The following is a 27501-nucleotide window of genomic DNA, read 5'->3' as shown; positions in this document are numbered from 1 at the left end:
ACTGAATGTTCAATGAAAAGTACGGACACAAGGGTAGAATTACTCCAACCAAGACAGTGTAAGAGTGACGTGTACCCTTGCTGCTGTGGATGGATGGATACCCTTGTCGTCACTAGCTCAAACACAGCATTTTGCATGGGGTATCGGTGCTCCCACATATTTGTTCCTGATCCTTTCAGTATCTTTAATTTCTTCAACATTTTGACATTTTGACAATTTTTCTTGTGGATTATTTTAATAAATTAATAAATACAGAAAAAACAACTATATAACATACATTGTACCCTTCTTAAATTATAACCTATGTAAGTTGCTCTGGATAAGAGCATCTGCTAAATGGCAATAATGTAATGTAATGTAATATGTTACAAAATCATGTTTGTATTTATTTTTTCTGTGAAACATTTTGGTATTCATTGAGTTGTACAAAAAGTGCTATATACATTAAGTTCATTATTATATGAAAGGGAAAGTGCAACAGACAGGAAGTGAGTGGCAGGAAGCGGTCCTTACAGTCTCCTGAAGTTCCCTGTTGAAGCAGGAACTGCTGGCCCTCATTCCACTGCCGCTCCAGCAGCTGCTCCATGCTGGTGGGCACTGGGAAGGGTGCCATGTTGGTGCTATTAGTGGTCAAACTCGGGAGAGCTGGACCAGATGGGTCATAGCGGATCTGCAAACCCTTTGCTGAAGAGCTGAGAGAAGGAAAGCCAGAGTTTAGCACCAGAACAGCAAACTCAACACAGGTGGAGTCTTCTAATACAAACCCAATGCTAAATGCAAATGCTTACTTAGCTAATTATTCATGTACTTGCACTTATTATTACATACACCAAGGCAGCAAGTTAAGCTACATTTTTTCTTTATCAAGTCAGCGTTTATGCTCCAGTTCCATCCAACACTGCAGTCTATGTTACACTGTGTTTTATTTATGCATGCAACGATATTTTTCACACTAAGGTACACAGGTTTTGCTGTTGTATGTGTGTGTGTCCTTGTGAATGAATGTAAATGGGACTTACCAGGGTGATAGGTTAACCTTTAGTGAAGCTCCTTGTCCAGGGGTTGCCATCTCAGGGTCTGAAACAGAGAGAAAGCTGGGAGTGGAACATAGACAGAGAGCAGGACGTGGAACGTACACAAAGAGCAGGGCATGGAACGTAGACAGAGAGCAGGACATGAAACGTAGACAGAGAGCAGGGCACGTGACAGGCAGAGAGCAGGGCGTGAAACGTAGACAGAGAGCAGGGCATGGAACGTAGGCAGAGAGCAGGGTGTGGAACGTAGACAGAGAGCAGGGTGTGGAACGTAGACAGAGAGCAGGGCATGGAACGTAGACAGAGAGCAAGGTGTGGAATGTAGGCAGAGAGCACAGTGTGGAACGTAGACAGAGAGCAGGGCATGTGACAGGCAGAGAGCAGGGCATGTGACAGGGAGAGAGCAGGGCATGGAACAGGCAGAGAGCAGGGCATGGAACAGGGAGAGAGCAGGGCATGGAACAGGGAGAGAGCAGGGCATGGAACAGGCAGAGAGCAGGGCATGGAACAGGCAGAGAGCAGGGCATGTGACAGGGAGAGAGCACAGCGTGGAACGTAGACAGAGAGCAGGGCATGTGACAGGCAGAGAGCACACGTGGAACGTGGACAGAGAGCAGGGCATGTGACAGGCAGAGAGCAGGGCATGGAACAGGCAGAGAGCAGGGCATGTGACAGGGAGAGAGCACAGCGTGGAACGTAGACAGAGAGCAGGGCATGTGACAGGCAGAGAGCAGGGTGTGGAACGTAGACAGAGAGCAGGGTGTGGAACGTAGACAGAGAGCAGGGCATGGAACGTAGACAGAGAGCAAGGTGTGGAATGTAGGCAGAGAGCACAGTGTGGAACGTAGACAGAGAGCAGGGCATGTGACAGGCAGAGAGCAGGGCATGTGACAGGCAGAGAGCAGGGCATGGAACAGGCAGAGAGCAGGGCATGGAACAGGCAGAGAGCACAGCGTGGAACGTAGACAGAGAGCAGGGCATGTGACAGGCAGAGAGCACACGTGGAACGTGGACAGAGAGCAGGGCATGTGACAGGCAGAGAGCAGGGCATGGAACAGGCAGAGAGCAGGGCATGTGACAGGGAGAGAGCACAGCGTGGAACGTAGACAGAGAGCAGGGCATGTGACAGGCAGAGAGCACACGTGGAACGTGGACAGAGAGCAGGGCATGTGACAGGCAGAGAGCAGGGCATGGAACAGGCAGAGAGCAGGGCATGTGACAGGGAGAGAGCACAGCGTGGAACGTAGACAGAGAGCAGGGCATGTGACAGGCAGAGAGCACACGTGGAACGTGGACAGAGAGCAGGGCATGTGACAGGCAGAGAGCAGGGCATGGAACAGGCAGAGAGCAGGGCATGTGACAGGGAGAGAGCACAGCGTGGAACGTAGACAGAGAGCAGGGCATGTGACAGGCAGAGAGCACACGTGGAACGTGGACAGAGAGCAGGGCATGTGACAGGCAGAGAGCAGGGCATGGAACAGGCAGAGAGCAGGGCATGAAACGTAGACAGAGAGCAGGGCATGGAACGTAGACAGAGAGCAGGGCATGGAACAGACAGAGAGCAGGGTGTGGACCATAGGCGGAGAATAGAGAGAATGAGGCTTTATCAGCCTGACAGAAGCTGCTTCCTACTGTACATACACACTTACTCATTTACACACACTTACTCATTCATATATTGATACACACTCATTCATACACACACAGACACTCATTCCTTCATACACTCATACAGACTCATACACACAAACACACTCTTTCATACAATCTCACTCCTTCATAAACTAATACTCATTCATACACTCATACATTTAGACAAACACTCATAAACTAATATACAATCATCCATATTCACTCAATAATATACACACACATACACTAATCCAAACACACACACACACACACACACACACACACACACACACACACACACACACACACACACACACACACACATGACACGACACAAGGGGAGAGATGACTGAGGGTGGGTTCTTTCCCCACCAGTGTCTCCACCCATTCCTCAGCTCACACCACACAATTCCCAGTGGACACATCTGACAGGTGCTTAGGTTTGTCAACCCCCAATAGAAGGGAGTCCTCTCACCTGTGCTGAGAGTTGGAGTGAGGAGGATTTGCTATTGTGAGCAGTGGAAATGGGGTGCAAATCAGAATCTACTTTAGTGTATGACCTTGTTTTGAAGAGAAGCTGGATTGTGTTTTCACCTGTGTTTGGACTGGACCTGCTGTGTGAATCCCCCATGCTGGAATTGTGTGCCTGATTTTTCCCATTAAATGCCCACTGTGGGAACCATATTTGCTGTGGTCTGGATGATATTATCGAATAGCACTTTGAGACTCGACCTCCCACCATTTTACAACACATACACACACAAACACACCCAAACACTCATACACGAACATGCACATACACACAAACACACCCATACAGTCACAACTTAATATACAACCATCCACACTAACACACATACATATGCTCATACACATGCTCATATACTTTCATATGCAAACACACAAATATTTACATACAGTATATACAAATATTACAATATTTACAAATAATTCAATAATAATGAATAATGTAAAAATAATTTACACTCACTCATTCATAAACTAATACACACTCATATACCAATGTCCAAAACAATTTTTTTACCTTTACTATTTTTACTAATAATATTTTAATATTATTATTTCAAAATATTACAAAAAAATCCCACAACAACATAATTACATGGCCTATTTTCTGGGTTGCCGGCAGGATCACCCCCTTAGACTTACCTGATTGTGGGGGATGGGCAAGTTATCTGAAGTAGTAAGTGACACTGACCATGAAACATGTATATATCATGTCAAAAAGACCAAAGCCCTCTGGTGCCCAGGGAAGTAAAATAAGAAAAGAGGAGGAAAAACGGGAAACAGACAGAGGTAATGTAATGAATGAATAGTTTATCTAGTTTATAGTTTATCCGCATAGTAGTTATCGTTGGAGCAGAGTGTTACTAGCTCACTTTGGACGATAGTAACATTCGCTAATTTAATAAATACTTAGAATTAACGTCAGTTACTCCTACCTTACATTCATTAGGGAAAGTTGGAAAGACTATTCAGGTGTTTGGGGAATAATCTATAACAAAATTTTGAGAAATACACTTTTTAAGTGTGCTGCACAAGCCATTTACTGTCTGCCTCAAGAAACCAGGCATACATTTTTATTGACATCTTAGTCTAGTTAGCAAACGTTAGCTCTGCTTGTAATAGTCAATTAAAATGCTTTTCCTTTCCCATCTCCTTTTTTAATTAATAGTTGTAAGTAGGGCTGGGCGATAAAAGGATAACAATAATTATCGTAATATAATTTTACTCAATAGAAATATAACAAATGTTTGATAAATGTTCGATATAATTAATTTCCATGCTTAGACAGCAGTCACAGAAATGAATCACGACCTGCCAATCATGTCGCAGGAATAGAGGTATGCATTGCGCAAGTGAGGTTGCACGGTGAGAGGTATAAATTCAGGCCAGCACGTGATACTGTTTACAGACACAGTGGCTGACAGGCTTGTAGCTGGAGTGGAATAAGCAAAACAAGCGAAATGAGAAAAAAGCGGTGCCCATGACCAGCTTGAAGGAGGAAGACATCGTTGACAAGAAAGGTCACTCAACTAAAGTAGTTTGGAGATATTTTTGCTATTTACAATCCAACAAGAACAGAGCAGCGTGCACTGCAAACTGTGCCAAAGACACGTGCCATCAAAGACAGGCAACACCACAAGCCTGTTTCATCATTTGAAACAATATCACCCATTAGCACACACAGAAAGTAAGAAATTACAGTTCTGAGCGAGTGTTGGTAGTGGACACTCGACAAGCACCAGGCCAGTACCCAGTGCGACTACCGAGAAGCAAACAATCGTATCAGCATTTTCCAGCACTGTGCCTTATGACAAAAAAACGAAAAGACACAAAGACATCACAAATGCAATTGCATATTGCATTACAAAAGACATGCTTCCCATTAGCACTGTAGAAAATGAGGGATTCAAGAAGCTTATCAGCTGTCACAGGGCAGCTTTAAAACCTGAGACTGTAGACAGACTTACCTTTCTTGCCTGTAACTTGTAGGGTAATGGCTTTGCGTGTTTAAGACTTGTACAGAAGATACTGACAACAGTTGAGATTTTTCTTTTGTCTATTTATTTTGTTTACATTGTCAGCTAAAACACTTACAAAATGTTTCAAACTGTCTAAACAAAAGGTTTGGCAATTTGCTGACCAGAATTAAGATCTCTTTGTCTATTTATTATTTATTGACATTATCCTTTAAAACACTTTAAAACTTTGCAGTCTGAGCCACCTTACATGTGTGCTGTATCACACTGCAGCACTTAATTTATTTATATTATATTATATATAAATATATTTATTTTGTTGAGGAAAAAAGACTGAAAAAGGATTTTACTTAATTTTACTCATGCATATTTTTATGGTGGAAAAAAAAAGATTTTATCATTATAATTGTTTTGAATGTTCTACCTCAGATTTGTGAAATGTTCCACTGTTTGGCAAGTGTTTGTCATGTTCTGACCATAAAGAATGGCTCAAAACCACAACTAACCGTGGTGTAGTAATTGACTGAGATGCAAGGGGCACCAGCTAAAAAATCTTGCCTAGGGCACCAAATCAGGGCTCTGCATACACTTGTACCTGCACACTCACGCAGACGTACACACCCTGACACTCATACACTGACAACCATACACACACATACACCGTAGCACACATTTAAGTTCAAGTTCAACTTTATTGTCGTGTATTTAAAAATACAATGAAATACTTGCTACGAGCTGCTCTCGCCTTATTGTTTGGGTAAGGCAGAGAGAGTTGGAGCTCGAGTTGCCATAGTACGTCGCCATCACATTCATACTCTCTCACACTCACACACACACACACACTCACACAATAATACAAACATACACTCTTACAATCATACACACACTCTCACCCATACACGTATACACTTTCTCACTCATACAGACACATACACTCTCACAATCATATAAACAACTGACACAATGAAACAAACATACACACACACATACAATCTGTCTCTCACTCACACACACACACACACACACACACACACACACACACACACACAAAATCATTCAGACACACACAATCATTCCCACATATATTCTCTCTCACATACACATATACTGGGAGTCTGGGAGTAATGAATCACACATAGAGAGAGTCCCCCTCCAGTCACAGCCAGCCAGTCATGTTCTCTTGCTTTCTTTCTGTTCTTCTCCAAACATTAACCCTTTCCAGCCCAGCGTCATACTGAGCACAGGCCATTTTGAGGGCCCCCATTACAGTGCCTAGCTGGCAGATCCATCATGCGGCGCAGGGACCATAAGTCTGCTGGGTCCACATTCACGCAGCTGCAACCTCTCTATCTGCACTCTGGACCAGGGCCCAGGAGTCCATGTCCAAACAACAAGTACACCACCAGTGACTCTTAACATCAGTCCTCCCGTAACGGGTCAAAGCTCATCAGCCAGGGCCAGTTTATCCCCTAACACAGTATTTACACCATTTCATTTTTTGTGGGCCAATGCATTGAATGTATCTTGCGATGGATTCAACATGGCTACATAAAAATTCACAGCACTCACAAATGGATTCAATGCTCGGCCTTGCATTTAGAGTATGTCTAGCATGCTGGCTACGCACAACCAGAGCTACGGGCTCTTTAAAATAACAAAAAAAGAGAGTCTTCTTTCCCCAATTATTAGTCTAGTGACCCCTGACCTTGCTTTGAGGGGGAAGGCATGACTCATCCATTATTTCTCAAATGCCACAGTCGTGTTCCTCCAATTCACACTCCTTCCCCCACAATGCCCCTGCCCCCACCTGGCTTGCACATGGCTATAGGATTCTGCTAAGCCACTCCCCAAAACAAAACAACCCCTATTCAGCTCACAGGCCAAGTAGGGGTTTCAACCCCAAGGCAAAGCTATGATTAGAAACTTGCTCTCTTTTGAAACAGCACACGTGTATTAAAAGATGGAATACTATAATAAATGTATGGGCAATAACATGGGTCATGAACACTTTGTGTCTGGTGTGAGGACAGAGACAGCTGCTTGGCCTTTGTCTGGCACTTCATAGTGTAAAACACACTCACATTTCAGCTATGTGCAGAAAATGATGTACTTCTAGTATCATACAAATAATGTGCCAATTATTAATATATTGCTCAAATAAATCAAAAATTAATATTACACACAGTCATACCCCATACTCATACATCAGGTTTTCCCTGTATGTATATTTCTAATATAAAACTTTTGTCTCATGATTGCTTGAAAAATGATGGTGTAAAAATGGATGGGAATATTTCAATTCTGCATCTACAAGATGCTTTTTCAACAGGGATACTGGGGTTTTGTGCATATAAAAAACAATCTGCTGTGAGATCAGCAGTGACACAGCAAAAGTGGGTATTTTAGGGGGAGCATACTCACCTGCAGGGCAGCCCTCAGACTGCACAAACATAGCTGTCATAGCAGAGTTGGGGTTCAGGCGGTTCCCCAGCATGTGGGAGGGGGCCAGGTTAAAGGAGAATCCGGGCAAAGAATTGGACTGTGGAGAGAAAAAGCATGCCCAAGTAAACATTACGCAAATGAGCGAGACTTGAGATTTGAGCCCATTACATGGGAGTTTTCAGCTCAGACACTGATGACTTGACTGGTGATTTTAGAGTCCTGGTGGAGGATGGCTGAGTGTGACCCATTGTCCCCTGCACTGAGAGAGTGTAAAAGGCTCTTGGAGGGCTCTGGCATTGGCATCTCAGCTGCTAATTACTAATTTTAAGCCTTTCCCATTAAAGGGGCCAGCATGTGTCAGGCAGAGTGACTGCATACACAGGCCAGGCTTTGGAGCACACAGGGCAGCTTATATGTGAAAGTGAAAGCGAAGGGATTTGCACTGTGTGTATGTGTATGTATATATGTGTGTGTATATGTGTATGTGTATGGGTGTAATTTACATGCAAGAGGGGGCAAGAGTGTGACACCCCCCCGGGACTGCTATAGCCTGCAGCTCATTTCTGTCTTCAATCTGTCCCCCCTCACCTGCCCTACCCCACCTCTGGAGGTCTCTTGCCAGGCTTCCAGCCAAACTGAAAAAGCTATGGTCATAATGCATTATGATGCAAATCTACTGCATAATGCATGCAGTGGACATGTATGCCCACATAGGCTGCATCGTGCACAATTTCTATCCCTGCTTTTCTTCCTGGACTAGCCGTGCTTTTCCTACCCACCCTCACCCCCCCCTGGCAAATACACATCTGGTAACAATGTAAAAGCAAGGTGAGGCAGATGGGGTAATTCCTCCCCCCTTGCCCACCTGATTCCTTTCATCTCAGCTCCTCATAATGGCCTGTTCATCATCACCAATCTGGAATGTGGTGGTAGTGCAGTAGGGCACAGGGTGGTAGTGGAGTGGGCCAGTAGTACAGTGGAGCACTGGGTGACGAGACGTCCCAATTTTTCCCAGGGGCAGTCCCGTATTTCAGCCCCTTTTCACGTGTCCCGACTTATTCTGAGAAAATTTTCATTTGTCACATATTCGTACCATATTTCAATGGGTTTTATGACTACAGTTGCAATTATTGTAGGTTCTCATTGCATTATGCATACGGCCCTGTCTACTTCTGTACAATGAAGGCACAAAGTACGCGGACATTTTATCAGCACCAATCACATCATATCATACAAAAATTGATTCTATCCCCGCACCCCCAAGCCTGCCTGTGCAGCACACGCTCCCGACTGAAATGTAACAAGATGGCTGATTGCTACTGTAGTTTGAGGGATGGCTAAGGGCTAGCCAGATAACTACAAATCTCATTAAATATGTCACAAAAGTGAGCTTGTAGCTTCAACGAAGACCTAAAAAGGGAATTTAAATTTCTCAAGAGGGTTCCGTCGGTTTCCGACGCAAGCAAAATAAACTGTTACTTGTGGGGCTCATTTTTCCATTGCACACGGAGGCCGGAATGATATCACCCAGCATATCCACACCAAGAAACATAAGGAAGCTGAGAAGAGTAAGTGTGCTACCCCAAGTGAGTTTTTTTTGTAACACAAAATTCAGAATCTGACAAAGTTTATGCAAGTGAAGGACTTTTTGCTTATCACTCAGTGGTGCACGGGCAGAGTTTCTGATCTAGTGACTGCACAGCTAAACTGATCAAGAAAATTTATGATCCCAAACTTTCCTCTGCACACACTAAATCCCAGGCTATTGTTTGCAATGTGTTAACTCCGTTGTCAGAGGAAGAAGTGCACTGTGATTTGGACAAGTGTTCATATGTCACATTAACCGTGGATGCATCAAATCATAAGGACATAAAGCTATTCCCCATACTCGTGCGCTACTTTTGATCAGATAGTGGTGTTACTATTAAATTTGTTGAGTTTTCATCTGTGCCTCGTGAAACATCGGAACTGCAAATGTAACGGGTGGTCTCTTGCGTTGTGTTTTCATGTGATGTTACGTGGGTCGGCGAGCGAGCGAGTTTCGAACCGAGGTTCTTACTGCTCGCTGCCAACCCCTTAAAGCCAGCGTCGTTGCCAGTTGAGCTAAAGGCAAATTGCCGTTAGCCTGTCGGCGACAACGCTACTTAACCAGGTCTCAGGGGGAGTGACGTAGCCGCTGCAACCACTCGGCTACCTGCTACCCGCTACCTAAGGCTTTACGCAGGACTCACACGAGCTAATCACTTCAGCTCCGCTACACTCACCCCCCTTTGACCTCCTCTGACTCCTCAGCGACCACTGGCGGCCAAGCTGTGCTTTAGCCAGTGATCCGGGTCACGGCACCAATGTAACGGGTGGTATCTTGCGTTGTGTTTTTTTTTTTTTAATGTGATGTTACGTGGGTTGGCGAGTGAGCGAGTTTCGAACCGAGGTTCTTACTGCTCGCTGCCAACCCCTTAAAGCCAGCGTCGTTGCCAGTTGAGCTAAAGGCAAATTGCCGTTAGCCTGTCGGCGACAACGCTACTTAACCAGGTCTCAGTGGGAGTGATGTAGCCGCTGCAACCACTCGGCTACCTGCTACCCGCTACCTAAGGCTTTACGCAGGACTCACACGAGCTAATCACTTCAGCTCTGCTACACAAACGGAATATCTTGTTAAATTAATTGAAAAACTTTCTCTCGGTGAGGAAGTCATTGGACTTTGCGCAGACAATACAAACATAAATTTTGGTGGTGCTAAGTGGGCCGGGAAGAACAACATCTGGAGGAAGCTACAGGGAAACTCAATTGTAAGCAATACCCATTGTTTTATTTTTCTTTAATTTTATTAATGATATTAAGATAGTGGTCAATGTGCCTGAGCAGCACCATGTAACATGTTTGTGCTGGTGACGTGTTTGAATAGCGTTGTCTATTACAGTAATCCACGTGTGTTTTATTATCGCCTTCTACTGGTGTGTGTTTGAGTAACGCTGTCTTCTGCAGTACCCGTGTGTGTGTGTACACGCACCCAAAAGCTCAATATTATAAATGCACCTATTGTGCACATAATTTTTTAGTAAATGGGTGGGGTCCGCCATCCCGTACTTGCCTCCAGGGAATCGGGTCACCCTAGCGCTGGGTGATAGTGCAAAGAGGTGGTAGTACAGTGGGGCACAGAGAGACAGCAAATGCTTGCTTACCCCCACCATATTCAGTTAGTAGGCTAGTTTGCAGACAGAAAACTTCATCGGAAAGCATTAAAAATTGAGGTCAACTTAATGCTTTCCCCACACTCTACTGCATTTAGTCTCATTAGAAGAACATTTAATAATCTGGAGAAACATATGTATTTTGCACAGAACATGATAGTTGACCTTACTATAGCACCTAGTATGATTATATAGTGAAACATTCTCCAAGACCCTGCATCTCTGGCAACATGCAGTTTCATTAATAGACTGACATTTCATTTGGAGACCTCTGTCAGTATTTCATTCGTCTATCAATAAAATTGTTTGTATGAGATGCAGTGTCACCAATGAATTATTCTCTCAGTCCAAGTACCAGAATTTGTGGACACCAGCAACTCAACTGAAATCTTTTATAACAATGTTCTCCATATTAGTTCAGCTGTTATACATTTTGTCATTGGTATTGCCACCTTGCTAGTGGCTAGCTTCAAAAGCTTGCCAATGCTAATGTTTGTCAGGCTGACACATTGCTATGAATTTTGCTAATTAGTGTGATTGCGAAGCAAACACACTATTGTTATCCAATAGTTTTATGCTTGTTCTTTTTCGTATTCCACCAATTCCAATTTTCTCCCCCTTCTCCTCCCACAGTTTTTGAGATATCAACCCCAAACCAACTGTAATCCATCTGGTCTGACCCCGATCGGTGTGCTTGTATACAGCTAAGCCGTACCCACACTCGTTCTCCGGTTTTTGTCGTTTTTTCATCCCTTTTTTCCCATGGACTCCCACTCGGTCACTTTTCACCCAATAGCCTCCATACCTCACATGTTACCTCAGGATTAATCACCCAACACTCACCCAAGACCGTCTTGACCCGCACTCCTCTTTTTGTCATTTTTCTCATCAGTTTTTTACTCATTTATTCATTCCTCCATCCCGCCATTGACTTCAATTCATTTTTCAAAGTCTTACCACTCAGTCACCTTTGATCCGACAGCCATCGTACCACATATGCTGCCTCAGGTCAAATCACGCAACACTCACTGAAAGCTATACTGACCCGCACTCCTCTTTTACTCGTTTATTTATCCCTCTATCTTCCCATTGACTTTTCAAAGTCTTACCACTTGGTCACCATTTGACCAATAGCCACGGGACCTGATATGTTGCTTTGGGTCATGTGACCCAACACTCACCAAAGATGGGTGTGTCCCTAGCAATCATATTGTTTACCCTAGCAACCACTTAGCAACACTTTGGCAACCACCCAGCAAAGCCCAAGCAATGCCCCAGCGACCATATTGTTTACCCTAGCAACCACCTAGCAACACCCTAGCAACCACCTAGCAACCACTTAGCAACACCCTGGCAACCACCCCACAACACCCTAGCAACCACCTCATATACACCTTAGTAACCATCTAGCAACAGCCTAGCCACCACCTAGCAACAGGTTAGCAAACACATAGCAACCACATAGCAACCACCTAATAACGCCCTGGCAACCACCTAGCAACAGCCTAGCAACAACCTAGCAACCACCTAGCAACCACCTTGCAACAACCTAGCAACAACCTAGCAACCTAGCAAGCACATTTTTGCTGCCGGGTCGCAATCACACTCTGCATTTTCTTCAGGAAATGCACTTTTATAGTTTGTTTTATTATAAGGATGAATTCTCTGGAGCACAGTATCTCTTGCAAAGAGCAATTTTATTAATAAATGAAGGTAAGACTGGTGTCTTTGACCGAATCATAGTCCCTGCACATGCTTTACTTCAGCACCAGTGGTTGCCTAGCCATGCAGTCTCCATTTGCAAACATTTGTGATACAAAATGGGTCATTCTGAAGAGCTCAGTGACTTCAAGCGTGGTACTGTGATAGGATGCCACCTTTGCAATAAGACGGTTTGTGAAATTTCATCCCTGCTGGGTATTCCACGGTCAACTCTAAGTGATATTATTAGAAAGTGGAAGCGGAAGCGGAAGACCATGTAAAATCACAGAGTGGGGTCAATGACTGCTAAACCGCATGGTGCGTAAAAGTCGCCAACGCTCTGCTGATTCCATAGCTGAAGAGTTCCAAACTTCCACTGGCATTAATGTAAGCACAAAACTGTGCGGCGGGAGCTTCATGGAATGGGTTTCCATGGCCAAGCAGCTGCATGCAAGCCTCACATCACCAAGTTCAATGCCAAGAGTCGGATGGAGTGATGTAAAGCACACCGACACTGGACTGTGGAGCAGTGGAAACGTGTTCTGTGGAGTGACGAATCACGCTTCTCTGTTTGGCAGTCAGATGGGCAAGTCTGGGTTTGGTGGATGCTGGGAGAACGTTACCTGCCTGACTGCATTGTGCCAACTGTGAAGTTTGGTGGAGGAGGGATAATGGTATGGGGCTGTTTTTCCAGGGTTTGGGCTAGGCCCCTTATCTCCAGTGAAGGGCAATCTTAATGCTTCAGCATACCAAGACATTTTGGACAATGCTATGCTTCCAACTTTGTGGCAACAGTTTGGGGAAAGCCCTTTTCTATTCCAACATGACTGTGTCCCAGTGCACAAAGCAAGGACTATAAAGACATGGTTTGATGAGTTCGGTGTGGAAGAACTTGACTGGCTCGCAGAGAGCCCTGACCTCAACCCCATCGAGCACCTATGGGATAAACTAAACTGTTACAGCTGCAAAAGGGGGACCAACACCATATTAAAGTATATGTATTTGAATACAATGTCAAATGACAATGGTGTATACATTTATATATATATATATATATATATATATATATATATACATATATATATAAAAATTATGAGGTTTTCAAATTTGTATAAGGACACAATAGGGTTAACTACAATACATTTCTAGGGTGAGTTCAGTCTGTAGAACAAGGGGACATAAATGGACAAAGAGACAAAATTACACAAAGATTTATCAATACATAGATTGCCAGGTCATGTAGTTGAGGCAGAGACCCTTGCTGTGTTCATGTCCAGACTTAATGCAGTTTTGGATACTCTATTTGTAATGGCGAGCTTAGTTGGGCCGAATGGCCTGTTCTCGTCATAATATGTTCTTATGTTCTTATTTACATTTACATTTACTTAATAACAAGCTTTTATCTAACAACTTTTTAAAAACCATTATGGAGCAACTCAATTGCTGTTAATATTTTGGAGTATGAAAATAATGGATTAGATAATCAAACTGAATTTAATTTTTAATTTAATCTGATCTAATGAATCTTTTTTAAATTTTAGTTCAAGTTCACTCTAGTTGTTTGAAAAAAGAATACTTTTTAAAAAGATACAATATGATGTTATGATAGCAGTAATGACTCACACAAACGGACTACATTTTCACGATCGCAAAGAAAATTTGAGCGCACAACTACTTTACATTCCATAGAATATCTGGTATGTGGTGTTCTGTGGACAGAGAGCTCTGTGGACCACAGAGACAGTTCTGTGGAACGGCACGGCGTTTGATCCGGAGACAAGCGATGTGTATTAGTATACAAAGTGATGCCGCTACATCCGACTGGAGCCAAAAGGCGCCTCTTGACGATAACAGTCTGTGGAACACGGGGTTCCCCATGACCATGTATGGACTTCACTTCCGAAGTTTGAACCCTATGGAGCCAATTAGGTAACGAGGTTCAGGAGAGACCCAATTAGAGAGGGAGCTGTTTAGCAATGCACAGCTCCACAAAACCAATCAAAAACAGCACCCCCTCTGGTCATTGTAACTCATATGTAAATGTACCTACTGTAACTGTATAAAAAAGAACTAAATCCTATACTTGTCGAACTTCTGCTCCATGCTGATGTTCCTACGGCCGGCTGTACATATAAACCTTCTTGTCTTTCACTACAAACATCAGATCTGCTTCTTTGTCGAAATAAAACTTCTCTCAATCCTCTGGCAAAGATCTTTAATAAGAAGAAATAATAAGAATAAAATAAGAAGAAAATAGGTGGCAATGCATTTTTATAATATACAGCTACAGCTATAATATACAGTTACAGCTAGATCAGCAGCAGACAGCAGATACAGATATCGTAGACAGTGCAGATACCATAGGTAGTGTTGGTCATGTACCCCCTCCCATAGTGATACATGCAAAAGGAAGAAGTCCTCTAAAACAGAAAGGTAAAATATGGAAGCTTCTCTCAGCAGCCCCCTGGTGCTCTCAAAGTTGTTCCTAATGACAGGTAGCATCAATTGGGTGGTACTGGTGTTAAGCTGAGCGTTCCATAAGGACGCCCTCTCCGCCCCCCTGTGTAGCTGCTCAGCTCAATAATGAGGTCAGTTGCCAGGAGACAGTTGGTTGCTACAACAGAGCAGAGGGCAAACTGATACAAGAGATAGAGAGAGAAAGTAGAAGAGAGAGAGTGGGTCAGATTTGTAGCCATTATTTATTTAATTTTACCCTTTCTTTCATTTCATGTATTACATGTCCCACATTTCCCATATGGCACTGGTAATGGCGACAGACAGCAGCAGACGTGTGCGTGCGTTATAGAGTGTTGTATTACATGTCCTCATCTATACGTTTGTATGCATATGCTAAGTCATATGGTTCTGCAATATTTACACAAGGTATTTCATGCTAATACGGCAAGTTTGAACTTGATTTTGAGTGAGTGAAAGTCCCTCTGTTTGTATTATTTGTATTTCACTGATTGTATATGGAAAAATTCACTTTTCTTTTAATTTATTTTCAAAATCATTTGCATTTTGAAACTCAAAACTGGACCTCGTGGATATGGTATATGTTTGTGGTGTATGTGGTTTGTATATTTTACATGCAAAAATCATGAAAATTCTTTGATAATGTACACACATAAAATATGCAGTCAATCCATGTCATGTTGTTAAGAAATGTTATATTCTATAACCAAGGGGGTGCCATAACTGGAAAGGGAGAGGACACTAGCAGAGCTGTGGCAGGAGCACAGCTCTGTCTTTGGAATCTCTTGCAACAGCTGTCATGACAGAAGCCCAGTAGACCGTTCCTGGAGAAAAACAGCACGGGCATCACTGCAACCTGGTTAGTAAATACTAAACAGCAAGATGGCTACAGCTATCAGTAACAATGGCATCTCTAGTCAGATATGGAAGGAGACAGGACCTCTAAAACGTAAACCTCTCTACCTGTGTGCCCAAGTATGAGTGAGTAAGGGACTAGTCAGTATGGCTGATGCACACGTCATACTGTCTATCAAAACTCAAATATCTTAAAATACATTGTACAATTTTAAGTATTCTGTGTAATTCTATCTGCCCTGTACCGGCCAGAAGCAGATGGGCTCCCCTTCTGAGCCAGGTTCTGCTCAAGGTGCCTTCCTGTAAATTAGGGAGTTTTTCCTTGCCACTGTTGCCTTAGGCTTGCTCTCCGGGGGTCTCAGGCCTGGGAACAATGTAAAGCTGCTTTGTGACAACTTGTGTTGTAAAAAGCGCTATACAAACAAAACTGAATTGAATTGAAAATTGAATCATGCAGCTATTTTCTGATTGTGTGCTCATGATTTATTTCCTATAGGCAGTGTTTGGCCATCGTACAACATCTTTCCGTGCATATCATTAAGCAACAAACCAAACTTTTCTTTTCTTTTTTTCATTTTTGACTTCTCTGTGCAAAGTAATGCCACAGCCGTGGTGATACACTGCTGCTTCTTGGTCTCCATAAAGGACGAAATACAAATATCAAGTGCTACCGTGTGGGCACCTATGCCACACAGTGTACCCACTGTTACAGTGGCACCACATGGGTTTGTTGGCAGCTTGTTATTACAGTGTGTGGGGGTTTGCGATGTTAAGATTTTAGTAGTCGTAGAGCGTATTCCCTTAATAAGCAATAGTCTATAACTACAGTTTAACAAGGGGCATTTCCTCTTGAATATAAATAACAAGCAGAATCAAAGACAGAATGCAGCACCTGCTTAGCTACAGCACTGAGGAGGACAAATGTGTTCAGAGGTATGTGCGTACATACACACACATGCACAAACACATGCACAGCACACCCACATGTGAACAGCACACACACGCTGTCCGTACACATGGAATTCTGTTGTTTCACAAAGCTTTGTGTAGAAATGTGCATCATCATATAAAATATTATATAAAAGTAATAATTCAGCAGATAGTTTTCTCCAGTCTAAGCATTCAGTGACAGCTGCCTATCAGCTTCCTACATATCGTTCCTTTTTGTATAGTGTTCAAGCCCCAAATGTGTTATTTAAAGTTCAATATAATACATTTTTTAAGTTCCATGACAATTAATCGGGAAAAATCGCTGGTACCCAGGTTCCAGTCAGTCTGAATGTTGGGCACTTCTGCTGAGAACACTGGAGGTCTAGAGATAAGAATGACAGGATAGAGGGGTGAAAGGGCAGAGGAATGAGGGATGAGAGGAGACGGGAGAGAAGAGAAAGGGATGAGAGGAGAGAAAAGAGAGGGACATGAGGAGAGAGCAGAAAGGGATGAGATGAGAGGGATGAGATGAGAAGGATGAGAGGAGTTAGGAGAGAAGGATAAGAGGAGTTAGCAGAGAGGAATGAGAGGAGATAGCAGAGAGGGAGAGGGGTGAGAGGAGGTAGGAGACAGGGGTGTGAAAGAACAGCTGGACACTCACGTGTATGCCGGTGGTGCTGAGTGGTAAGGGGGAGGGTGGGGGCAGCGAGGCGGTGAGAGGCAGGGCTGCTGGATCCTGTAGAGGTAACTCGGTGTTGGAGTTGCCCACTGTGCCAGGCACAGGCACCTGGACGTCATCGCTGGGGAAGGCACCTGGGGACAAGGAGGACCGTGGTCAAATTGTAGTTACACCATCACTACACAAACACACACCACACATACAGCACCCTAACACACTGCACACGCTATGGCACAGGGAAAAACATAGCACAGTGTACTCTCACAGACAGGACGCCCCATTCTGGCTGTCCAATCCAGGTAACAGTACACCATACGGGGACAACTCTAACACTCACACCTTCCTCTTATAAAACATAAACACTATGGCTTCAGTGGCAATCCATACCTGGCACCATGAGGCCAGAGCTCTTCAGCTGTTTGTGCAAAAGAAGTCAAATGCTTTGATGGAGTGAAAATACAATTTTCACAATATCCCAGGAAGCAGCACATCAATAATCAAGAATGACTACAGAAAACCAAAGTGAGAGTGGTAAAATACACCAAATGGTGTATATCAAAGTTCATACATAACACAGAGGGATGAACATGTTAGTGCTTGGGGTGCATGTCCTAAATGTGGGTGAGAAAACACGAATGAGACAATGGGTGTGTTGAAATGAGACATGACTGGGCAAGTAACTGTCTTATAGTGTGTGACTGTGAGTGTGTGAGTGTGTGTGTGTGTGTGTGTGTTTGCTGCAGTAGAGGGGAAAGGCTAGTACGGATGGGGCATTTCTAATCAGCCACTTGCACATCTAAACAAAATTGGCCAGCTGTTGAAAGTCTCCCTGCCAGGGGAGGAACAAATGATGGTCAGCTAATTGCCTGTTCTGGACTCTCCACCTGTTTTGACTCTGCAGGTTCATGTGCATCGCAAGTAAGGTTCAACATGGCATGATTCCTAATCACCGAGAGACAAAGAAGGCCAGCTTAGATTCCTTTCATCCCCTTTGGGGTTAATGAGGCCCCAAGGTGGCTGTTTAAGGCTGTTACTTTATCTGCAGACAGTGTGCACAGATAAGTACATGACGAGAGAAAATCCGCCATACAATGGCGGTGCAGTCAGAGGTAAGGAACTATTCCAATGTTCAGCCAAACACAACTTCAATTGTAAAAGACTGGTCATGCCATGACCATACTACACAGAGATGTTGCTGCATGCTTTTTGTATATGCACAGCAAGCCAAGCCTGAAAGTGCTTTAAGTGTTAGTCTTGCATAAGGGCATTCACAAAACCGTAAGCAGTAACAAGACAGGCCAAAACATAGCTAATTAACATGGCTGAAGACCCACTATTATGTAACACTTAACTTCAACTGAAATTATTTTAAAATGAGCTTGTAGCAACGATCATGAGCTCACAGCATGCCAATAAAAGCAGCTTTTTCAGACTGCAACCGGCAGATTGACTACACCATTTCTGACTCTGCCTGTTCCCATCATATACTACACTATATGGACAAAAGTATCCGGAAGCCTGACCATTACATTGTAATGACATTGTATTCAAAAAGATATATACATAATACAATACATACTTTAATATGGAGTTGGTCCCCCTTTTGCAGCTATAACAGCTTCCACTCTTCTTGGAACGTTTTCCACAAGATTTTGGAGTGCTTCTGTGGGAATTTGTGCCCATTTATTCTGTAGAGCATTTATAAGGTCAGGCACTGATGTTGGACGAGAAAGCCTGGCTCGCAACCTCCGTTCCAGTTCATCCCAAAGGTGCTCGATGGGGTTGAGGTCAGGGCTCTGTGCGGGCCAGTCAAGTTCTTCCACACCGAACTCATCAAACCATGTCTTTATAGTCCTTGCTTTGTGCACTGGGGCACAGTCATGTTGGAATAGAAAAGGGCCTTCCCCAAACTGTTGCCACAAAGTTGGAAGCATAGCATTGTCCAAAATGTCTTGGTATGCTGAAGCATTAAGATTGCCCTTCACTGGAGATAAGGGGCCTAGCCCAAACCCTGGAAAAACAGGTGTGGCCAAATGCTTTTGTCCATATAGTGTAGGTCGCCAATGGAGAGAGGCTAATACTGGGGTGATGTACTCAATGCACTTTGTTCTGGTTAGAATACAAGCAGCTGCATTTTGAACCAACTAAAGGGACTTTAGGGAGTCACATGAACATCCTGACAAGAGGGCATTACAGTAGTCCAATCTCGACGTAACAAAAGCGTGGATTAACTCTTCAGCGTCCTGTATTGATAGAATTTTGCTGATTTTGGCTATATTCCTTAAATGAAAGGAAGGAGTCCTAGAGGTGTTTTTATATGTTTTATATGATTTAATCTTGATGTTGATCTTGTTAATCTTGAGAGACTTTGGGCCAATAACCAATATTTCGGTTTTGTCTGAATTTAGAAGGAGGAAATTTTGGGCATACATTTCTTTATGTCTTTGAGGCAGACTTCCATGTCTGATATTTTCAAGGAGGCATCAGGTTTGGCCGATATGTATAACTGGGTATCATCTGCATAGTAGTGGAAATTAACGCCATGGTTACGGATGATATTGCCAAGAGGCACCATGTATAAAGAAAAGAGCAAAGGTCCAAGCACAGATCCTGATGGTATTCCATGTCTCTCTGGAGTGGTTGGAAGACTCCTTGTTAATAAAGACAAAGTGATGACGCTCTGACAGATAAGACCTGAACCAGGATAGAGCCTTTCCACTTATGCCAATCAGGTTTTCAAGTCGGTCTAAGAGAGTAAGCTGATCGATTGTATTGAAGGCTGCATTTAGGTCTAGGAGCACAAGCAGGGAGATACAGCCATTGTCAGAGGAGAGAAGTAGGTTCTTAAGTACTCTTAGGAGAGTGGTTTCCATGCTGTGATGCGGTATAAACCCAGACTGAAAGACGTCCAGAATATTACTGGACTGTAAAAAGGAGCAAAGTTGCTTTGTTACCACTCTTCCTAAGATTTTTGAAAGGAATGGGAGATTTGAGATGGGCCTGTTGTTTGGCAGGTCTAGATCTAGAACGGGCTTCTTCAGAACAGGGTTGATGACTGCTAATTTGAAGGACTGAGGTACATGTCCAGACATAAGGGAGGCATTGATAAGATTTAATAACAGTGTGCCAATTTCAGGTAAGCAGCTGTTTTAAGAATCTTGTCAGAATTCGCTAAATTCAATGGGGGTGAAAGAGTCAAGGCATGTGGCTGGCCTAGTGGACATCTCTACGTTATCTGAAGCTGGACAGGACAGGCTGGAGGCAGAAGTATAGAAGATGTTGCTTGGATTTCCATATTGCAATACTGAGGCTACTGAATCTCTCATGCCTACCTCTGAAAATACTGTGCTATAGTGGTTAAGTGCACTTGACAGCCTTTAAAAGGAATAATGCCTTACAGCTGCAGTCACACAAAGTATCAAAGGAGTAGTAGGAATAGGAATAATTCTGTAACAGTTTTTTTTGATCACTCCATCCAGTTGACACAACAGCATTTCTCATAACCAGAGTGCTCAGCAGTGTACATTTAGATGGGTTATTTAATTATGTACATTCTATTGTTCCTATGCTTGGTCCATAAAATCCTTTTGTGTGCCACACTGTCTTGCTCCAACCCATACTCCACACACCCTGAAGCAGAAGCTCTTTTCAAAGTCATGACAGGCACCTGAATGCAGCTGAGTGCTGGATACTGCTGCACTCCGATGCCAGCAAGTGACACGTGGGTGCATGGAGCGCTAGTGAACGCACCCCCAGCCATTTCTTGTCCTATATGTGCTGCTGCTGGTTTTCCTCCTCTGTTTTGCTTGCTCTGTACTCAGAGGCCCTGAAAATTGGCCTTTTCTTCATTTGCAATAAAAGCCAGTGTTTAAATGCCCCAACATTCCTGCCCCACACTGTCTCCCCAGTAACTGCCACTTTATCTTGGACTCTGTTAAAATCTCTAGCTTGCCAGTTTCATACCCAACGCTTTTTAATTCGGTTGCCAAATCATATAGTCATATGAGAGGAAACATGCATTTAGTTGAATTTTTAACTGGAGAATTAGGAGAAACAGATGCTAAAGGTAGGTGTTAAATCTGTAACAGACAGCATCTATGAACACAGCATCTATGGACAAGCGATCTGTCACCAGGAGTCTGCAGTAGTTGTAAGTGCCGTTTACTTGTTTCAGTGTAGTCAGACTAGTGCTGTTGCTAGCAAGGAGTTTGTAGTGCATTACCGCTGTTTTGTTTATTGTTCTTTGCCAAGTATTACTGCTAATTTAGTTAATCAAGCTCTGTGCTAAGAATTGCTAGTTTCTGCAGTGCTGCAGTTTCAGTCACGAGATAGTGATTCATTCATTAAAACTTTGTTGTGCTAATTAAATAGGCATCCTCAGCTGCGAACACTTGTGTAGCATAATTATAGTAGCTATTTTAAGATTTCATTGGCACTAACACGGAAGCGTCAGCCCTCATGTAAAGCCCTCCTCGTGTGAAGACCTACCCGTGTAAAGACCTACCTGTGCGAGTCCACCAAGGAACCAGCAAGGCACTTTATAAACGGCAAGTATAAAGTTCACATTTTTCCCTTTTGTTTTTTGTGCTTCGCCATCAGTTAGTAACATGTGCTTTCAGTACATCCCTGTTATTCACCACAGACAGCTCTCGTTTCATTCATGGAAGGAAGCGCAATCTGGGCAACCTGAGGTCTCTGCCTGCTTCCTCAGGTACACCCCTCCACTTCTGTTAGGCTCTGGAATTGCCAATCTGCGGTCAAAACGGATTTCATCACTGCCTTCGCCACCCAGTCCTCCCTCCAAGTTCTGGCTTTGACTGAGACGTGGATCTGTAAAGAGACTGCAACTCCTGCAGCTCTCCCCACCGACTTTGCCTTCTCCCACACTCCTTGTCCAACTAGGCACGGAGGTGGTACAGGTTTGCTAATTTCCAACACCTGGAAATTCACTCCTCTCTCTTTTTGCAACAGCACCTCCTTCAAATACCATACAATCACTGTTAGTGCACCTGTCAAAATCTATTTTGTTGTTATACATTGTCCACCAATATCTATATGGGCAACTTCATTGAAGAGCTGGACATGCTACTATCCTCCTTTCCAGAAGATGCCAGCCCACTTGTGGTCCTCAGAGACCTGAACATCCACCTCGACAAACCTCAGACTGCAGACTTCCTTACTCCACTGGCCTCCTTCAACCTGAAACATCTCTGCACCACAGCGATTCACAAAGTGGGCAACCAGCTGAACCTCATCCTGACACGTGTAGGTACAGTGCTGTCCACAGATAGATTTGTTCATTTTATTTGTTCAACTTTTATGGACAGTAATGCATAAATCGCATTTAATGTGAAACACGATCTCACGGGACGTGATGTTGCAGTTTTATGACCTCTGCATTCCTTTGCTCCCTCTCTTGTTTTGTACGTCCGAAGAAGACGGACGTACCGTTTGCCCTTTCTCTTGCTTCTTACTCTCTTGCTGCAGATGTCCGAAGAAGACAGACATACTCTCTTGCTGCGTGCGTCCGATAAAGACGGACGTATCACTCACTCTCTCCCGAAGGCCGCACCATGCGGACGGGACACGGAAAGCAGATCCTCCAAGCTAGTGACAAATTGCTAGCAGAGATCAATAACGCAAGAGCCGAGTTTCAGCACCAGTGATCAGATCAGCGCGAACTTGTTACTAGCCGGAGACAAAGGTGCAACCGGATCCACCTCAACGCGTCTCCCGAAAGAAACCTCCACTGAACCAGACCAGCCCTGGCTCCCCGACGACGGAACCGCCAGCTTGGAACATCATTTAATGAGCTACAGTAGGCTGTTAACCCTGGGCATAGGACTTTGCATAGCTAAACACCCGATTGTTAGCTACATCGATGAATGTTGTACATCCATGTTTCAAATCATTACGAGTAATGTAACTAGCCATGTTTCATTGTTCCTAACTGATTTGTCACACTATTCACCGCGCAGGGTTCGTTAAGATACCACACAGAGACGTAGGGTCTTGCGTATCGTCTTACAAACCCCGCTATCTCCTTTTAATCCACACAGAATAACCCCGCAATTATCAATTGTCCGAACATATCCTGTACCAAACAGACGTTATGTTTGTTCACACATGCACATAGGCAACTCAAACTCGCCGCCACACACATGTTCCTTTGTTCTCTTTGAACACGTGTGTTCAGCAAGCACGAGCAGCACACGCGCCACTCAGAACAAAGGAACACACACACATACACTTGCGCAAGACATTCAGATAAATCTACACATCAGTGTAAACATGTACATGTGCTCCATTTACTGTACATACATGTGCCTTCTGACTCTGATTTTATATTTCAATAAATGCCTTATTTTTCCAAGGTTGTGTGTTGTAATGTTACACGTGGAATGAATGCTGCCAACCTCTGCTGATCAGAATTCCAAATGCCTTCATCTCTTAGTTGAATCAACAGTGTTATTTGTTTAGTTAGCTAAATGGATAATATTGTAATTTGATTTAAGATTAACTATTGATGTGGTCATTTTTATCATGATTATTAATTTAATTATTTCTCCACTATCTCTGAGGCTGACATCTCCAGCCTCTCCTCACCAACCAACTCACCACCTGTGCCCCTGGAACTCATCCTCTCCCATCTCCTACAAGGCATCTCTCCCACACTCTTAGCTGCACTCACTACTGGTACTTTCCCCACTGCATTTAAGCAGGCTCAGGTACACCACTGCTCAAAACAGACTGGACAAGATCAAGTTGTTTTCACCCTGGTTTCTGCTTTCCTTTCCCGCAATGACCTGTTGGATGCCAAACAATCTGGTTTCAAAACTGGCCACTCCACTGACACAGTCCTGCAGTCTGTTGTCAACACCAAGCGGTTGCAAGAGCTGCCTCCAGGTCATTGATCCTCATTCTACTAGACTTTCTGCTACCTTCGACACAGTGAATCACCAGATGCTCCTGTCCACTCTTGCTGATCTGGCCATCACTGGTACCACACTTCCCTGGTTTGAGTCCTACCTCACCAGTAGATCCTTCAAGGTATCTTGGAGGGGTGGGGTATCTAAGTCACATTGGATAACCAACAGGGTACCTCAGGGATCAGTGCTGGGCCCCCTCCTCTTCTCACTACACACAACCTCACTAGGTCCAATGATTCAGGCACATGGTTTCTCCTACCACTGTTCTGCTGATGATGCCCAGCTCTACATCTCATTCCAACCTGATGGCCCCACAGTGAACATGGATCTCAGCTTGCCTCTCAGACATCTCAGCCTGGATGAAGAAGCACTCCACTCTTTGTCTCGCTCATCTGGCTCCCTGTAGCTGCCCACATCAAGTTCAAGGCCTTGATTCTTGCATTCACAACATGCAACAAAACTGCACCGACCTACCTGAACTCACTACTACAAATCTATGTTCCCTCCCGACCACTAAACTCCAGAGGTCGCATTAACCAAATATTTTCCGTCATTGACAGAATTTTTTTTAACAATGATGGAAAAATCCGAAGGCCATTCATCATTTTGACAGATCAGAACACTGAGGGCAATCTACCGTAACTTTAAGTAATTCACACCCCTGTGCAGTTGGTGGCGAGTGTACATATTAATTAGCTATTGTCTAGTCTTGTCTTTGATCTCACGTGCATGACCTCTTTGTCTAGCTTGCTTTAGCCATCGCATTGGTAGGCCATATCGCTACATACCATTGCAAAATGTCATGGCAGTGGAGTTTCTTTAAAAAGCCCAAAAATTGTGATGCCGTTGATAAACGAGGCGAAAAAAAGAGGGATTGAGGTGGTGGAGAATGAAGGATAAGCAAGTAATACTGATAACGTTTATCAGCCAGCGGCAGCTAATGTTACAGGGCAAACAAGCGGCAGCAAGGAGGTCAAGAGGGAGTACTGGGTTCAGTGGGAGCAGGAGTTCACGTCTGGGTTTTTTCCGATACCAATGCTAAAGTGATACTGTTAAAATGGTACCGGTGCCTGAACCCTTTTGTGCGTATGGTCACACTGGTGTGATTAGCTGTGTAGAGTGTATGCTAAAACCAGTGAGATTATAACACGAGATTGGAAGAATTCTAGCTAATTCTAGCTTTGAGAAAACAGCAATTTAACATTAAAAAATATAGCAAATGCGGCGGTGAAAACTATGAAAAGCTTAATAAGGCTAATGAAAACATAACAACCATGTACCACATGCTACATAGCATAAAATAAGTTATGTGCGAAAGCGCAAAGCGACGGTCGACCGAACAGCACCTGGTGGTCCCATCACATCGTGGTACAACATCACTTTCCAGAACCTTCTCTGCCATTGTCCCCTGATGGCGGAATGAACTTCCACACTTCATCCATTCTGCTGAGTCCCTCACTATCTTCAAGAAAACTCTGAAGACAGAGCTCTTCCATGCTCACCTGAATCCCTAAAACACTACCACCTAAAGCAATTTCTTCACAAACTGTTTTCCATACAAAAAATTCAATCTCTACCAAAATTTATCTCTACCATCTAGCTTGTACCTTGTCTGGCCAACTATCGAAACTTGGTCATATTGCACTTCTAATATTGTTTTTTTTCCTTGTGTTGTACACAGCCTCACTCAAAACTCGCTTTGGATAAAACCATCTGTCAAATGAATGAATGCAAATTTAAATGAACACTGCTATAACATAAAAACACCAACACTTAAAACTAGGAAACCACCTGCCTTCATCATACACAAAATACACTAATGGCAAAGAGAAAAAAACAAGTTCCTCTGGATGTGACAGAAATGTGGTAATTCACAGGAGCTTAACACATAATCCTAACAGCGGCTCCACTGAGCCACATGATCAGTACAAAGCCATACTGAGCATTTGCACAGTAGATGCAAAAAACTGAGCCGGGAAGGGGTGTGTTTGTGTGTGTGTGAGCTGGTGTGTGTGAATGAGCACAGCTTTGTGTGTGTGTTTGTGTGTGTGAGTAAAGGTTAGGGTGTGTGTATGTGTGAGCCAGAGATGGGGACTCGAGTTTGTGACTTGGACTCAAGTCACACTTAAGTCACACACACAGTGACTTGAGACTTGACTTGCGACCCGTCCTCAAAAGACTTGAGACTCGATTCGGACTCGACATTTGAGACTTGTGAGCAATCACAATATTTTTTTTGGGGCATTAACATTAACCCTTTCACACATAAGAACATATGATGATGAGAACAGGCCATTCAGCCAAACTAAGCTCGCCATTTCTTAATTAAAGAGTATCCAAAACTGCATCAAGTCTAGACTTGAACACAGCAAGGGTCTCTGCCTCAACTACATGACCTGGCAACCTATTCCATGTATTGATAACTCTTTGTGTAAAATAATATTTCCTTACATCAGTGCGGAACTTATTCTTAACTAGTTTCCATTTATGTCCTCTTGTTTTACAGACTGAACTCACCCTAAAGAATCTATTATAGTTAACCTTATTGATTCCTTTTATAAATTTAAATACCTCAATTAAATCACCCCTAAGCCTCCTCTCGCTTAGTCTACATAGGTTAAGTAACTTGAGTCTTTCCTCATAGCTTTTATATTTCATGCCAGGAACTAATTTAGTTGCCGTTCTTTGAACCTTTTCTAGAGCTTCGGTATCTTTTTTATAGTGCGGTGCCCAGAACTGCACACAGTATTCCAGGTGCGGTCTGACTAAGGCATTGTATAATTTCAATATAACCTCTTTAGATTTATACTCAATACTTTTAGCTATATATATCCCAGCATCCTGTTGGCCTTTTTTACTGCTACAGCACACTGCCTAGATCCTGTTAAGCTTGGGTCACCCATTACTCCCAAGTCCTTTTCAAATTGATCACATTCTAGTTTTTTTCCCACCCATGAAGTAGTCTTGTCTAAGGTTCTTATTTCCTACATGCAAGACTTTACATTTATCTAAATTGAATGTCATCTGCCAGGTATCTGCCCACTTTTGGATGCTGTTTAGGTCTTCCTGTATTACCTTAGTTGATTCTATACTGTTGGCTAGACCCCCTAGTTTTGTGTCATCTGCAAA

The 27501-nt window shown here is 43.5% G+C and overlaps 1 protein-coding gene across 1 annotated transcript in view; it reads right to left on the bottom strand.

Annotated features, from left to right (window-relative positions):
• LOC118770954 (protein AF-10-like) overlaps positions 1 to 27501 on the bottom strand; it is a 50394-nt gene that overhangs the window by 10528 nt on the left and 12365 nt on the right. Inside the window, exons 3-6 of the mRNA XM_036518741.1 lie at positions 17426 to 17577; positions 7592 to 7709; positions 1020 to 1077; positions 514 to 692 (exon numbers count right to left, since the gene is read on the bottom strand). Of these exons, the coding sequence (XP_036374634.1) occupies positions 514 to 692; positions 1020 to 1077; positions 7592 to 7709; positions 17426 to 17577 (507 nt within the window). The remainder of the gene's footprint in view (positions 1 to 513; positions 693 to 1019; positions 1078 to 7591; positions 7710 to 17425; positions 17578 to 27501) is intronic.

Source organism: Megalops cyprinoides, chromosome 24 (genome assembly GCF_013368585.1).
Source record: "Megalops cyprinoides isolate fMegCyp1 chromosome 24, fMegCyp1.pri, whole genome shotgun sequence".
Lineage (NCBI taxonomy): Eukaryota > Metazoa > Chordata > Actinopteri > Elopiformes > Megalopidae > Megalops > Megalops cyprinoides.
Note: the sequence above shows the minus strand (reverse complement) of the source record. Positions and strands in the feature narration are given on the sequence as shown.